The 16,974-nt window shown below is 39.5% G+C and overlaps 1 protein-coding gene across 1 annotated transcript in view; it reads right to left on the bottom strand.

Moving 5' to 3' along the window:
* CPQ (carboxypeptidase Q) overlaps window positions 1-16,974 on the bottom strand; it is a 642,525-nt gene that overhangs the window by 129,157 nt on the left and 496,394 nt on the right. Inside the window, exon 6 of the mRNA XM_036741920.1 lies at window positions 16,258-16,349. Coding sequence (XP_036597815.1) covers window positions 16,258-16,349 — 92 coding nt within the window. The remainder of the gene's footprint in view (window positions 1-16,257; window positions 16,350-16,974) is intronic.

Raw genomic sequence — 16,974 nt, forward strand, 5'->3', positions numbered from 1 at the left:
GGAATCAATGAAAAAATTTAAAGCTGAATTCAGTATACTGGCCATTATATTTACCTATAGACTTTTGAAGAGATAGTGAATAGAGGGTAGCAGGTACATGAAAACTAGGGAAGAAAAAGGCAAAGTAGCCAAGGTCAATGGACTGCTAAGCACACATCATTCTTTAAAACATTTAATTTTTTTTAAATCCCTTCTTACTTGGAAAGGTCATCACAAAAGTATTATACTATCACCTGTCTCAATTCAGCAGCATATAGCTTTTTCTATCAGTGGTAGCTATTATAGTTCAGGATACACTGCACATACTCATTGCTTAAGAAATGCTGATCAATGAAAATGATTATAAATTAGAGATTGCCTGGTAGGTACTAATCTGGGTGTACATCTGGAGGGTTCTATTTAGTTCTGGGTGCTATATTTTTGGAGGGATATTGACAAGCTGCAGTGTATGCATAAAAGAGTAACGAGGATGGCAAGCATAAGTACTGTAAATTTGGATTCTAAGCAGGACATAAGACAAGTCATAGAAGAACAGCATGGATGACATGGTCAATAATTCATGGGGCAAAATAACTTGGAATGGGATCAAAAGCAATACTTTGGGTCTCAAATATCTAAATACCCATGTGTAGAATCAAGGTACGTAATGAAGACAGTGTAAAAATTTACCTCAAGGAAATAAATACTGACTTCGTAGAAGGCACTGAGCCTCGATGGAATGGGGTTTATGACTGGAGTAAAGCAATGGAAAGATAGCCTTGCTCAAAAGAAACAGATCTGACAGAAGAGGCAGATATGTAGTACTATATGTCAAGAAGATGGACATTTTTACAGAAATCCATGTAATTTAGTTAGATACACAGTAGAAAAAATCTGTATGAAGATGAAAGGAAATAAGGATGGGACTGGACCTTTGAATTCCCTGGTATCTAGCACGGAAACTCCCTCTTCAAATGCAGGCTTGCACCTTCTCTACAACCTACCATCTTAGGGAACTGATGAGAGCAATAAGACATTAGGTGATTTGCCCAGGGTCATAGTCATTAAGTGTCAGAAGTGGGGAATGCAGCTATCTATCCACCTTTCATGAAGATTATACAGCAAAACATAAATGATCATGGTGGGGGGCACCTAGAATGTAAGCACCCTGAGAGCACTTTTGTTTGCTTTTCCTTGTATCCCCAGCACTTAGCACAGTGCCTGGCACATACTACGTAGTTAATAAATGCTTGTTGACTGACTTACTTAGCCAAACAGAGGATATAGATGAGTTCTTGACAGTAGCATGGGGGCAGGCATAATATAGTGTTTTTTTTCTTTTATATGCTCAGTAACTAAGACATTGCTGGCACATAATAGGTACTTAATAAATGCTTACTGATTGATCGGTCATGGGGGCTTTGAGTATTGAGATATTGAAGAAGTTACAGAAATCTTATTCATTTAAAAGCAGATCATCTAACTGTCTTGCCTTGCGACAGTTTAAATTCTTAGAAGGAAGAGGAAGTAATGTTGAAGAATAGACACACTGGACTTAATTCTGGTGAACAAAAAACACTAATTGGTGAAATGAAGAAACCATGGGAGAAAAGAATCATAGTCTTAACACTTATCATAACCCAGGAAAGGAATGCTATGACTTAAGAAAAGCAGATTTTTAAAAGTCCAGAGAACATAGAGGTATGAACCCAGGAGACCTTAAGAGGGAAGATGACTTAATGGAGATAATGACACAAATTCACACATATATAGCCCGTGCCAGTTTACAAGGCACTTTTCTCACAACAATCCCATGAGACAGGCTTTCAAAAAAATGAAATTTGAATGATATAATCATGAATAATCCCAATGAGATTTTTAAAAAAGGATGGGCAGTAGAAACTCTCCAGCAAGCACAGATTTTTTTTTAAAGGACAGATAGACAAATTACAGTATTTATTAAGAGCTAACCATGTGCCAGCAACTATGCTAACATAAGTAAGCAAGACAGTCCCTGCATCCAAGAAGCTTACATTATAATAGGTAAAGACAACACATAAAGATGACTGGAAGGTAGGGGTATGCATGTGGTGGCCTGGTTTGGAAAAGGTGGAATAGAAGCCTGCTTCAGGGCAAGATATAGTGAAAGGTCACCTTTCAGAGATCAAGGTGGTGCCAGAGCAGAGTCCAAGTTCCTGTGGCCAAAAGTGTAATTGGCATGGTGTGGAGATGGTCAAATTTTGACAGGGGTAAAAGATGTAAAAAGGGGGCATATAACCAAGGAAGAATACAAAAGAGGATAATATCAAGGTCAAAGTCCAAAATGAACTGTTTTGCAAAAGAAAAAAGGTAGGAAGAAAGGAAGGAAGGACGGTAGGTAGGAAGGAAGAAAGGAAGGAAGGAAGGAAGGAAGGAGGGAAGTCTTGTCCAGGGGAAGACAGAACAATGAGGCCTCAAAATCATGTCATAGGAGGATTGGGTAAAAAACCAAAACCAAAACCAAGAGTCTTCCATTTGGAGAAGAAAAGATTTGAGAAGAACATTACTGTGGGCTTCAAATTTTCAAAGAGTTATATCAAAGAGAGATTGAGGCAGGTAGGCGGCTCAATGGATAGAATGCTGGACTTGGAGTTAGTAAACCCTAATCAAATCCAGTTTAGCTGTGTAACAGAAGGAAGGAAGGAAGGAAGGAAGGAAGGAAGGAAGGAAGGAAGGAAGGAAGGAAGGAAGGAAGGAAGGAAGGACGTAGGCAGGTACGAAAGGCAGGAATGAAGGAAGGAAAGGAAGGAAGGAAGGAAGGAAGGAAAGAAAGAGGTAAGGAAGGGAAAATAGTATTTTAAAGCTATATTTTGTGCTCCAAAAAGGGAAGAGATAGAAACTACTCCTTAGGCTTTAATTCTGTAATGTTAGATCAGACTATACAAGTCTTGTTTTGCTTGCTTTTTCACTGTCAAAAAGCATGATATTCAGACTGGAAATAAAAGAAACAATAGGAACAAACATGGTGATGAAGAGAGAAATGAAGCCTGAGGTAGGTGAAGAGATAGGAAGAGTTCACTAAGTTGTTCGAAATGCTTTTCACTATCCTATCCCAGAAGAGTTATACTGATTCTGAAATATTTTACAAATGTAGTGGTGGTGATTTTCAAGCAACTAAAGAGAACAGAAGAGGTGCTTGAAGACTAGTGATGGACAAATATCCTGATTTTCAAAAACTCTTTGAATCCTGCCTTGAAACTTCCCCTGCTGATGCCCGATTCCAAACACTGTACAGGAGATGAAAATTCCTGTGACTGAGGCCAGTGCTACCTCCCAGCACAGCTAGCCCTATGGCTCAGCTGCTTGCTGTTTCAGTGGAAAGAGCCTGGTGGTATTTACACTTCATAGGGACCAAATCTCAGTCCTGGGATTTTTCTTCTATTCTCCTCCTCTTGTTCCAGGAGGACTACTGTTCTGCCCCAACTCTTGTTTATTTTTTAACCTGCTCTATGTTCACCATGAGGTGCTATTTTGTCTTATTTGTGGGGGAAATCTGGAGAGCTTGGAATTTTCTGACCTACTCCACCATTTTCTCAGAATCCTTTCCCGGACATTCTTCATTCTAACAATGTCTCCTAGATGCCCAGCATTGAACACAGTACTCCAGAAGAGATCTGATAAGGGCAAAGTATAGTGGGACTATCACCTCCTTCTTCCTGGAGTCTATGCCTCTCTTAAAGGGAGCCCAAGATGACATTAGCTTTCTCAGTGGCTATATCATACTTCTGTGGAGTTCTCAGTCCACTAAAATCCTCAGCAATTCTTTTAGAAAAACTGTTGTCTTAGAATAAAGTTCACTTTTTGCTCTCACCTCTTCATTTCTTCTCTCTCTCATGCCTATTGGATTCTCAGTTTTTTTCTACTTCAAGTCTTCATCAATCAGCCCATAAGCATTTGCTAAGCACTTACTACATGCCAGGCACCACATGAGGTGCTGGAGATACAAAGACAGAAGCAAAAGAATTTGTTTCCCCAAGATACTTATAACAGGAGAGACAGTATGCACATATATAGTTATTTACCATAGACATACAAAACATATCTCTTTTAACTCCCACCTGAACAAAGTAGCCCTCTACAACATACCTGAAGGGTGATCATCTTGAAGGCATCTACTAAGAGAGAACCTACTACCATCTAATGAATTCTGGCATCCCCACCCTATGCCAAGAATGTATCAGTTTGCTTCAAGGGAAGAGGTGGGTATCATATTTGGAATAGCACGTTAAATTTCAGCCATAACATTGCAGGAAGTATGCTGATAAATGGAGTCATGTCCAGGGAAAGGCAGTTAGAACAATGAGGGCTCAAAATCACGTCATAGGAGGATTGGGTAAAAAACCAAAACCAAAACCAAGAGTCTTCCATTTGGGGAAGAACAGATTTGAGAAGAACATGACTGTGGGTTTCAAATTTTCTAAAAGGGGGAAGAAAGAAACAGACACTGTTAATTTTAGACTAGAAAGTCTGGTATGAATATGGAGCAAACATAGAGAACTCATTAAGAAATAGGTGGCATTTGAGCAAAGAGAAAATAAAGGGGGTGGGGTGAACATAGAAAAACATTCTGATTTGAAAGAGAAGCTGGGGTAATCAAATCTAATGCCTCTGAGGAGCATGCTACAGCCACAAATAGTCATCTAGCCTCTGACTGAAGGCTTCAGATGGCAAGGAACTCACAGCCTCCCTGGGAAACCCATCCTATTTTGATAAGGCCTCATTATTCTGAAATTCCTCCTTGTATTACACCAAAATCTGTTCCCTTGTAACTTCCACCCACTGGTCCTGGCTCTGCATGATGGGGCCACAGAGATTAATAATAACTGGCATTTATATAGCCCTTTAATGTTTGCAAAAAGCTTTGTAAATATTATGTGGTTTGATCCTCACAACAACCCTAGTGATACAGGTGCTACTATTATTCCCAACTTACAGATGAGGAAATTGAGGCAGAGAAGGCAAGAAAAAAGGGTGGAAGGGGAGAGGATAAGGGAGGGATCATTGGCGGGGTAGGTTAAGTAACAGGAGAGTAAATAAGGGGGTAGAAGTAAAGTAGAGGAATCAGGAGGGATAGCAAAGAAGAGATACACGCAAACATAAAATAAAGATCTGGAGCAGAATTTATTAGGGGAAAAAAAAAGCAGGAGTAGTAACCATGATCTCAGACAAAGTTAAAGCTAAAATAGATTCAATCAAAAGAGAAAACTAGGGAAACTATACTATGTCAGCCATATTAATCAATATTGTTTTAGACTATTTAAAATAACTAGATAGTATGAAACTGGAATATTGCTGCGATGTAAGAAATGACAAATTGGTGGATTCAGAAAAGTATGGAAAGACTTGGACATATGAAGGAAGAATTATCCACCTTCAGAGAAACAGCATGAACAAGTACAGTACAGTCTTGCATAGATGCATATGAATGTATATGTGTACATATGCTTGTGAGTATAGATGTCTGTATATATGTAAGTGTATGTCTACATATATGTCTATTTATGTTTGTGTGTATATGTGTATTTGTATATATGAATGTATATATTATATGTATGTGTGTGTATGTGTGTGTGTGCGTGTCTGTGCTTAATTGTAGCCTTCTTGGGGAGAGGAGGAGAAGGGGGAAAAAAAAACAAAGTAAAAAGGGCACAGCAGAGAACAAAACAAAACCTACAAGGAAATAAAGAAAAGATGGACAACTCTGAACCCAACATGTAGTATTTATTATATAGGCTTTCTTGGAATGCAAATTTATTGCTTTATATTTTAAATCTCCGTTATGTTCTGCTGTGCACATGGCAATGTTTTTTTTTCTTTGCTTATTTTGTATTTAAGTTTTAGTATTTAGTCTCCTTTTTTCTTATTTTCTATTTAAGATTAAAATTTTTTAAATTTCCAAAAAAAAAATATGAAGAGTGTCCAGAGAAGGTCATCAGGATGGTGAAGAGCCTTAAAGTCCAGATTAGGTGAGAATCAGTTGAAGGGATCAGGCATCTTCGTTCAAAAAAAATGAGACTTGTGGGCAGACAAGCCAACTGTCTTTAAGTATTTGAAGGATCATCATGTGGAAATTGGACTTGAGGAGTGGTCTTAAAGAGTGAGATTTGTTTTGTTTGGTCCCAGAGGGCTGGACTAGAAGCAGTGGGTGAAGGGGGCATTTAAGGCTCGCTGTCAGGCCAAACTTCCTAACAATTAGAACTGTCCAAAAATGGAATGGAATGGGCTGACTCAACAGATGGTTGACTCCCTTCCTTGGAGATCTTCAAGCAGAGATGTCTATTTGTACGATCATGGCAATTCCTTGAGTGTATGAATGAGTTAGACAGGATGGCTATTCTGTGATTCTGTGAGTTTGAATTTCTACTTGTCAGGGATATTATAGAAGGGGCTTTTTGAGGGGGAAGTTGTATGGATTGGAATAGACTATCTCTGATATATATTCCAACTCAGATTCTGATGCTAATATCAAAGGTACACTTTTGCAAAATTTGCTCATGGAAATTAGAAAGCTTTGCCTAGGAGATGACACCTGAGTGGAACCCTGAAGGATAAGAATGACCCTGACAGGAGAAGATAGCACATACAATTGTAGTTCATGTGCAGCAGTTCACGAAGTAGTTAAGTTTGATTGAAATTTAGATTTTGTGAAAGAGGACAATGGGACAGAAGGCTTAAAGGGAAGTTGGAGGATTGTCTATGTCAGGCCTTGGAATCTGTATTTTACTCTATAGGCAGTAAGGATGCACTATAGGATTTTGAGCAGGTAAGCAATATAATCTTCTTTGATCCCTCATCTGGAAATATTCTGTCCTTCCTCAAATATTCATTGAACAGTTTCTGTGGACCCCTCCTTTGTTTCTATTACACTATACTTTGTATTATTCTGATCTGTGTGTATATGGCACCTCTCTAACCCACAATGCCACAGAATAAATGTTTCTCAAGGAAAAGCACTATGTTACTTTTTACCTTTATATACACCCAGAGCCTCAAATAGGCAGGTATGCCCCCAAACTCTGGAAATTGTGATGTATCCCAGATGACTGGTTCTGTTTCCAGCTTGTTCCAGCCACAGTTGCAAACTGGCAACCTCCTCTGCAGCAGTGACCCCTACCTCCTTCAACAGCCATAGCCACGGAACACATGGAAAAGAAAATTCTTGCTTCTAAGGTCTTGGCACTTGTTCAATGGTTCCACATCAGAAAATGATATGGTTTTATGAATGGAAATGATACCTAAAAAGATGCATCATCATCTGCTTTGCTATCATACCATAAGAACCATAAGGCCTTTCCATCTGACTTGTAACTGAAACCTTTTATCTGTGATTGTTTTCCACATCAGAATATGGGCTTGAGAGCAAGGATGGTGGTGCCCTGCTTATAACCCCAGAACTCAGCACAGTGTTTGGCACATAGTAAGTGCTTAATAAATGTTTTTCATTCATTTGTGCACTCATTTACTGCCAAGCTGAGGGCTTTAGACATTGTAGGCATTGATAACCATGTTTTCAATTGAATTGTACTGAGTCTGCTGGGCTGATAAATCTCTACCTATAATCAGTGAGCATGTGATACTAGTCACAAGTCATAATAGACTACTCAGGAGGATGCAAATATATGCCTAGGATAAACATTTTTTTTAAAATAAACAAATACTATTAGAGCCCAAATAGTTCTCATGGGTACTGTGGAAATTATATGAATGTTGGAAAAATAAGAAAAACTAACAGCCTACAGAAATAAGTGAAAATCCAACAAACATTGAGCTGACTTTGACAGATTCATGCAAATATCTAATCTCCAAAAGAAAAGCCCAGGCTGCACAAAAGCCCAACTGTAATAATGGTGACAATAACCTGTAATTAGTAAACCTATACCGCACAGAACAGTGAAGAAATAAGCCAGGCTAGTTTTGGAAACAGAGTTGAGATGAAATCAGACCGAATGGCTACAGCAATCCTGTTATTTCCAGAGCAGTGTATGAAAACCATATTATTCCCACTTCAGCAATGTCACCATAACTAAGTCAGTTTTATATAAACCTAAGCAGTACAATGATGGAGCAACAAAACAAAAAAACCTAAAGAAATCCATTTATCTACATATAAATTTAATATTTCTAATGTGGTAGCATAAAAATAACATTTTATTTGAGGTCAGAAGACTGGCATTAAATCCCAGCTCTGCTATTTACTATCTGGTTAACCTTTGGCATATTAGTTTACCATTCTGGGATTCCCTTTCCTCTTCCATAGTAATAATAATAGACAGCAGTTATATGAGCTTTAAGATATGTAAAGTGCTATACAAAATGCTTTTTCATTTGATCCTCACAATAACCTTGTGAAATAGCTACTATTATTAATCCCCATTTTATGGATGGGAAAACTGAGGTTAAGTGACTTGCCCAGGGTCACACAGCTAGTAATTGTTTGAGGTTGGATTGAACTCAGTTATTCCTAACTATAAGCACTGAGCCACTAGCTACCTCTGTAAAAGTGGAAAGTTTGAATAAGACCACCTCTAAGGTCCCTTTAAGCTCCATATTTCCAGTATGTTTCTAAATTTTTGAACAAAGCTGCTGTGCATTTAGAAGCTGGCAAGAGTTGCATAATTAAAAGGAGAGTCTAATCTTGTTGCATATTTATATTCTAAGTATCCCTAACACAGGCTCTATTAAAAATTTGTTTCTGAATAGTTTTATGACAGGAAATTAAATAAAATACTACAAAGGTTCATGTGACCTTTTTTGTGTTACAGTTGGCTAGGATTAGGATAAACCTATGCATTTCAGCAGCTCATACAAATCATCCCTCGCTTAATAAAGTCCATTTAAAATACTACTCTTATTAATGATTACCACAGAACAGCAACGGTCATATTCCCCATACTTCAATTGCCAAAAATTTGTGCAATAAATCAGGAAAAGGTTAAAATATATTTTTATCCTGGAACAGAACATATCAATCTAGTTTATTTGATTACCTTGTCTAATGAGGCTTTCTAAAAGCTGAAAACTTGACTTGTTATAATTATGCCAGATCATGTTTGGCCTAAAAGAAAAAAAAGCCAGCAATCTGGTTGATATTATTCTTAGGTTGTTATTTTTTTCCACTTCTACTTTGTAAATAACCTTTCACTCAGATTCAGACTGAGTTTAGTACATAAGACATAACAGCCTCAATCTACTCTTCCCCTTTCCAGGCTAAGAAGGAAAACAAGATCTATCCCATGAAGAGCAGATTAAATAAAATGGCTTCTCAGAAACTCTCTGCTTATTTCCACATTTGAAAATACAAGGGAATCATTTATAACCTTTAATTCCACACCTAAAACCTAATCCAAGGACAAAGCTCTTCATAAAGCTCCAGACTACCATAATGCAATTGCATGAAAGGTGAGGTGTGGTTTTTTGTGTGTGTTTGCCAAGGCAAACACAATGTCCACCTCTTCGAATATGAATTCAAAACAACAAAAGGATGGTCTAATGAAGGAATGTGGGCTTTGGTGATAGAGGTCCTAGATTCAAATCTTAGCTCTGCTACTTAAGCTATGTTTCTATCACCTGGGGCTCCCTTTCACACGTGGAACTCTGGAACCCATCTACTGGAATGGATAACTCAGGCACCAGCAGCCCTTTCAGTGTTTGATTTTACCAGACGATGTGAAGACATATTAATTCTAAAGAAAAGACACTTCCCAATTGAGCACATTCCATATCCTCTTCTCTGGATTACTAGATGACCAAGGGGGGATAAATTGCCTTCATTCAGAAACACACATGACCAAGAAATACACATGGAAGGAGTACACATCAGGTTATATATGGTCAGGAAATATGAATACTCAAAGAAAACTTATGACCGGGGCACACGTTAGACACCTCAGTGGCCAACACATACATGTAAGGGGGACATACATCAGTAATCTATATGCCCAGGGATGATACATACATATATACATAGACATACACACACCCCTATATATATGTGTATATATATGTATATATATATACACCTACACATGTATATACACATACACATACATACATATATACATATACACACATCTATACACACAGATACACACATATGGATATAGATAGGTAGAGATAGAGATAGATATATAGATATAGATACACACATACATAGTGAAAAGTATAGCCAGGGCAACTCATGCCTCAGATGCTGTAGAACTCCTGATGCCTCTTGGTAATATGATTTGTTGTTCGGTCATTTCAGTTGCATCCCAGTTTGTGATCCCATTTGGGGTTTTTCTTGGCAAAAATACTGAAATAGTTTGCCATTTCCTTCTCCAGCTCATTTTACAGATGAGGAAACTGAGGCAAATAGGGTTAAGTGACTTGCCCAGGGTTACACATCTAGTAAGTGTCTGAGGCCAGATTTGAACTCAGGAGGATGAGTCTCCCTGATTTCAGAACTGGCAGTCTGTCCACTGTGCCACTTAGCTTTCCTCAACTTGGTTCTAAATTTTCCAATGAAGAATTCAGGTTATTTATAACATCTCTCTGATGACCTCTTCCCTAAGTATGTTGAGTTATGCCAACTGACTGGAGAGAGGCAACTTTAAAAGGAAACAAGGAGCCAATGAAGAACCATCCCAATAAAGACTTACCTGAACTGATACAAAGTGAAGTGAGCAGAACCAGGAGAACATATAACAACAATATTGTAACAATGATCAACAACGAAAGACTTGGCTACTCTGACCAATACAATGACCCAAGACAATTCCAAAGGACTCATGATGAAAAATGCTGTTCACTCCCAGAGAGAGAGAACTCTGAGTGCAGATTAAAACATATTGTTTTTTACTTTCTTTATTTTACTTGCTTTTTTTGCAACATGGATAATGTGGAAATGTTTTGCATGACTTCTTCATATGTATAATGGGTGTCATACTTCTTGCCTTCTCAATGGACAGGGGAGGAGCTGGAGGGAGGGAGAGGCTTCAGACCTCAAAAGTTTAAAATGTCCCTTGTCTCATGGGTTGTTCTTACTACTAACAGGCTCATAAGATCACCTATCTAGTAGAAGGAGCAATGATAGCAGAGGCCGTCTTGTCAACTGCAGATTTAAAAAAAAATAGATAAGGAACCAGAAGACAAAAGTCACTCACCCATCATCACATAGGTAGTAATCTTTTGAAGTGTGATTTGAACTCAGATCCTCTCAACTCTAGAGTCACTGTTCCTTCCACCATACCAGGATGCTTTTCCCTCTTCCTGGCTCCCCCAACCCTAATTCAGGGAAATGGAATGGAGATTTCCACTTCCGGCAGACAAGAGGGGCAGCAGCCATGAAGAAAAGAATCAAGGGGGGAAAGGGCACGGCCGTTAAACTTCTGGTATTCTCTGCACAAACCCATTCTGACACTGAACAGATGTTAGCTCCAAGAGACTTGGGATAGCTTCATTAACAGCTGATTCTAAACTCCAGGAAAACTCCATTGCTTGTTTGTTTTCTTTCTCATAGATAGCATCTCCTATTTGCTGCCTTATCACACATTTTAGTCAAAAAGTTTATTTCTCTGAAAAGTGTTATAGAGGCATTTTAGTAAAAGCTGTTTATACAAAAGACCAGCATTTTGCACACTCGACATGCTCATCCCAATAGGCTCCAAGACAGTTCAATTAAGCCCTAAGTAACAGCATTAATTGTGCTAATATTCAAGTAGAATTGTTACCTCTTTGTCATTATTGATAATTAAACTAATCTATAGTCACACATGATTTATCTATACCATTAATGGAAAGGGCACAGAGTTTATATACAGAAACAATTTAGAAAATGACAGATGAGCCTGGGTCCTGGGTTTGCCAAATAATTCAAATTTATTTTAATATCATGTTTTTCTTGGTAGAAAGACTCGCAAAACTTAAAGTGCTAGGTAAATGTCATATGTTATTATAAAGCCTGAAAAGGGCATGAAGCTAAAATTATTATTAAGTTTGGAAAAAAAATAAAAATTAATACCCCATTTAATTTAATTTTATTTTCCAATTGGATAGCCTAGGCTTAGAAAAGTTCCTTAAGAAATAGCTTTTGCAGTACTTTCACTACTAAACAAATTTTTAAATTGATGGGGGAAGTGGAGAAACCTAGATTTGTTTGTTTTTAGTGGAACATTTTTCAATACACTGGGTTCTCCATTTTAAAGTTGTGGAATTGACAATAGGAGGGGTAAAGTAACTTAGATCATAGATCTCAGAGCTGAAAAGACCCTTAGAGAACATCTAACAACACTATTTTCCGAAGGAAAAAAAACTGTGGCCCAGAGAAGAGACGTGATTTGCTGCTTATCACTCCTTCCCTCTTGAGCTGCTGAGTGTATAGTTTGTATTTTCTTACCTTTATATGAGCTGTGTGATGTAACAGCAGAATGCCCTCTCTGAGGCAGGGGCTATTTCTTTCTTATCTTTCTCTATTCCTGGCAGAGTCTAGCAGAAGCAGTGTGGTACAGTGGGAAAGAATATTGGGTAGTTCTGAAACAGCCCAATATCAGATGATAATAATAATGATGATGTTAACATCAACATCAACAAGAGGAGGAGGAGAAGGGAAGGGGGAAAAGGGGGAAGGAGAAGGGAATGTGAAGGAGGAGGAAAAGAAGAAGGAGGAGGAGGAGAGGAAAGAGAAGGAGAAGAGAAGGGGAAGGAGAAGGGGGAGGAGTAGCGAAAGAAGGAGGAGAAGGAAGGGAAGAAGACAAAGAAGAAGGAGAGGAAAGAAAAGGAGAAGGAGAAGGGAAGGGGAAGGAGAAGGAAGAGGAGGGGAAGAAGAAGGAGGAGGAGGGGAAGAAGAAGATGACGATGATGACGACAAAGAAGAAGGAGAAGAAGGTGGAGAAGAAGGAGAAGGAGAAGGAGAAGGAGAAGAAGGAGAAGGAGAAGGAGAAAGAGGAGGAGGAGGAGAAGAAGAAGGAGAAGAAGAAGAAGAAGGAGGAGACGAAGAAGAAGAAGAAGAAGAAGAAGAGGAAGAAGAAGAGGAAGAAGAAGGAGAGGAAGAAGGAGAAGGAGAAGAAGAAGAGGAGGAAGAAGAAGACGAGGAGGAGGAAGAAGAGGAAGAGGAGGAGGAGGAGGAGGAAGAAGAAGAAGAAGAAGAAATCTCATTTGATCCCTTACAACTCTGGGAAGTAGGTGCTATTGTTATCTCCATTTTACAGATAGAGTAACTGAAGCTAAGGGAGCTTAAGTGACTTGCCCAGGGTCACACAACTAATAAACACCTAAGGCATGATCCGAACTGGGGTCTTTCTGATTTCAAGTCTAGTGCTCTATGCACCATTGAACAAGTAACAAAGGAACTTACAGGGTCTGAACAGAATTAGAGGTAAAACCCATCAAACATTTAAAGAACAGCTAATACTAAACTATTATAAAAAGTTGATAAAGAAAATATTCTACAGAACTCTGTGAAACAAATATGATCCTAATACCAGGAAGAGAAAGATAAAGCAAGGAAAGAGAACTAGTGGTCGACCAATAGTCACTAAAAACATTCACTTGTACTAAAAACCTTATGAATCTTTGATACTGAAAGGCCATTTTCATGAGAGAAAAAGATACATCTAAAACCCAATGCTAACTTAATTTATCAATGACAACACCAGAAGTTTTCCCAATACATACCTAAGCAATGCCAGGCTGCCTTTGCCCCCTCCCTCCTTACCCCTTCCCCCACCATTACTGGTCAGAGTTCTAGAAATGCTACTAATAGCAGTAAGAAGTGAGATAAAGTAAAGGTATAACCATTGGCAACAAAAAGATGAAATTAGTCATACTTGTAAAATAAATAAAGCTTTATGTAGAAAATTACAGAGAATCATCAAATCAATTAATGAGACAATTAATAACCTAGCAATGTGATAAGGTGAGAAGTCACTTAATCTCTCACTAATTTATTTCCTCACCTTGGAATGGGGATAATAGGTGCAGTTTTCACTTCACAGGGTTTTTATAAAGCTCAAGTGAGATAATACATGGAAAACATTTTGTGAACTTTAAGCCACTATCTAAGTCTCAGTGGACTCTGGCTATTTTCTTGTTATCAGACATGCATCTGCACCCTCTTGACCACCAGACTTCCAGAAGAAGCAAATGAAAGTTAGTTCTTACTCTCAAAGAGCTTTCTGTAGTGAGAGAAACAATAAATATAGAGAAGAAAAGGTCAAGGGATGGAGTTTTGTTTGGGGAGTCACAGGGATTGTGAACAGAACCAGAGGGCAGTTAACTGTTTGGCCCTTTAGTATCAAAGATAGCACTGATGTTCAGTGCAAGACCGAAAAGAGGGAAAAAGAGGGCTGGGAGAGGGAAACAAGGTATGGTCAGGGAACAGGGCATACAGTAAAATGTTTGAGTAGGACTGGCTTCCTGGTGGATGACTGGGGATAGAATGTCTAATGTCCCCTGAATATATTGTGTTTGGAGAGGCTTCATTCACCCTCCTTTCCCCTAAAACTAGGACAGCTCAGGCCCAAGGTAAGCAGATCAAGTCCCCAGGGTATAGCCTCTGGAAGTCAGGCAGGAGGTTCACTCCTCTAGGTAGAGAGGGATGCAGGTGATGGAGGAAGAGAATCAGGTTGGGCTGGGATGTTGAGTTAGCACTAAGGTGCCCTTGGTGGTGGGGCTCCTGGTTTGCTCTTTTTGGGTCTTCAATTTGTATTTCTGTGTGTGTGTGTGTGTGTGTGTGTGTGTGTGTGTGTGTGTGTATTCACAGGTATCTATGGTGGTTCAATGGGGCAACTAGGTGACATAGTGGACAGAGTGCTGGGCCTGGAGTCAAGAAGACTCAATTTCCTGAGTTCAAATCCAGCTTCAGACACTTACTAGCTGTGTGACCCTGGGCAAGTCACTTAACTCTATTTGCCTCAGTTTCCTCATCTATAAAATGAGCTGGAGAAGGAAATGGCAGACCACTCCAGTATCTTTGCCAAGAAAACCCCAAAAGGGGGCCACACACAGAGTTGGCCACAACTGAAATAACTGAAAACACGCACACACACACACACACACACACACACATATAACCACACACCCCCACACACACACGGTGGTCCAAAACCATTGCTTATGCTGTTTCAGAGCCTAGAAGGGTGGGTAGTTTGGTGCAATGGATTGAATGCTGGGCTTGAAATAAGGAAGACCCTAGTTCAAATCTGACCTTGGATACTTCTAAGCTGTGTGACCCCAGGCAAATGACTACATCTCAGTTTCCTCAACTGTAAAATACGGATAATGACAGCTCCTGCCACTCAGAGTTGTTGTGAGGCTCAAATGACATAATCTTTGTAAAGAGTTTAGCACAGTGTCTAGCATATAAATACTACATAAATGCGATCATTGTCATTACTGTCATTCAGAGCATTCACCAGAATTGTCACATTAAATGAGGACGAATCCACGTTCATAAAAGCTGAAGTCTGTCTATCTGATTCAACCAGCTGAGCTCCCTCTTGGTCCCCTCTCGTTGGACAAGAAGTTTCCAGTAGCAAGTGTGATACTTTCCAATTAAGAAGCACTTTCCCCCTCATTTGATCCTCACAACAACCCTGTGAAATGAGCATTATCACCCCATTCTACAGATGAGAAAGTTAAAGTTCAGTGAGAATAAGCAACTTGCCCAAGGTTTTTGTCGTTGTTCAGTTTTTTCAGTTGTTTCCAACTCTTCATGAACCCGTTTGGGCCTTTCTTGGCAAAGATACTGGAATGGTTTGCCATTTCCTTCTCCGGCTCATTTTACATTTGAGGAAACTAAGGCAAACAAGGTTAAGTGACTTGCCCAGGACCACATAGTTACTTAGCGTCAGAGGCAGGATTTGAACTCACAAAGATGAGTCTTCCTGAGTCCAGGCCCAGCACTCCATCTACTGTGCCACCTACCTGCCTGGGATTGCACAGCTAATAAATGGAACTGTGAATTGAACCTAAGTCTTCTGACTCCAAGTGTAGTATTCATTCCTTTCAGTTCTTAGTAGGAAAATATTCACCAATGCCACGTCTTTTAGATATCAGTGCCGCAAGCACAAGACCAAAAGTCTATAGAACATCGATAAAGTCGGAGTTACAATATGGTTTCTCTGCTTCTTCTAATCGAGTCAGAGTCAGTTGCAGAGCCTTATGTAGGGAAAGAAATGGCACCTGACACTGTACCTATGTGCACACTTAGATAAGGGAGATAGTAACCAGGGACCTCTGAATTCTACCAAGCTCAGTTTTTACCTTGTGTAGCTGGTAATATTGGAGTGCACCGATGCCACCTTGCTCCTCAGCAGTCCATAGTACCAAGCGCAGGGTCCTTTTTGGCCGCAGCCCTAGGAAAAACAATTAAGCAAATGAAACACTGTGGGTGCCCAGCTCTTTTTACTTTTTGCAGATTTGCTGCCTTTTGGAGGAAGGAAGAGGCAGGAAGTAATCACCTCTTCTTTCTCCCCCCTCTACCCTTGCCCTAGCTCTGTTTGACTCTGGGTATGGCCCACAGAGCCAAGAAGCCCCATCCACACAGCTCTCCAGATAGGGTTAACAGAGAAAGCAATGGTGACAAATGCTCTCCCCAGGCCTGGGAAGTGCAGGGCCTGTAATCACACCCTTATCTGGACATCCTGCATGGCAGCACAATGGACCGCTGCAGCCTACCAAGCCAGAGGTGACTATTGCAGGTTATTAAAGCACTTTCTGAAGAATTCAATCAGGTTTAGGAGAAGGAAAGTCAAGGGAAGGGATCCAGTGACCTTACAATGGCAGTAATTGAAACCCAGCAGTAAAGTGAGGCTCTACTCAGAGCTCTAAGTATCTTATGACTTGAGAAAAGGGGGAGCGGGAGGGGGAAGAAGGGAAGAAAATGGGTTTCTCTATGCTGCTGCATCTTAACAATCAAGTAAAGCCATCCATGCTGCACCAAGGAAGGGGATGAACTATAAGGCAGAGGAATGGGTTTCT

The sequence above is a fragment of the Trichosurus vulpecula genome, chromosome 1 (assembly GCF_011100635.1).
Source record: "Trichosurus vulpecula isolate mTriVul1 chromosome 1, mTriVul1.pri, whole genome shotgun sequence".
NCBI classification, from domain to species: domain Eukaryota; kingdom Metazoa; phylum Chordata; class Mammalia; order Diprotodontia; family Phalangeridae; genus Trichosurus; species Trichosurus vulpecula.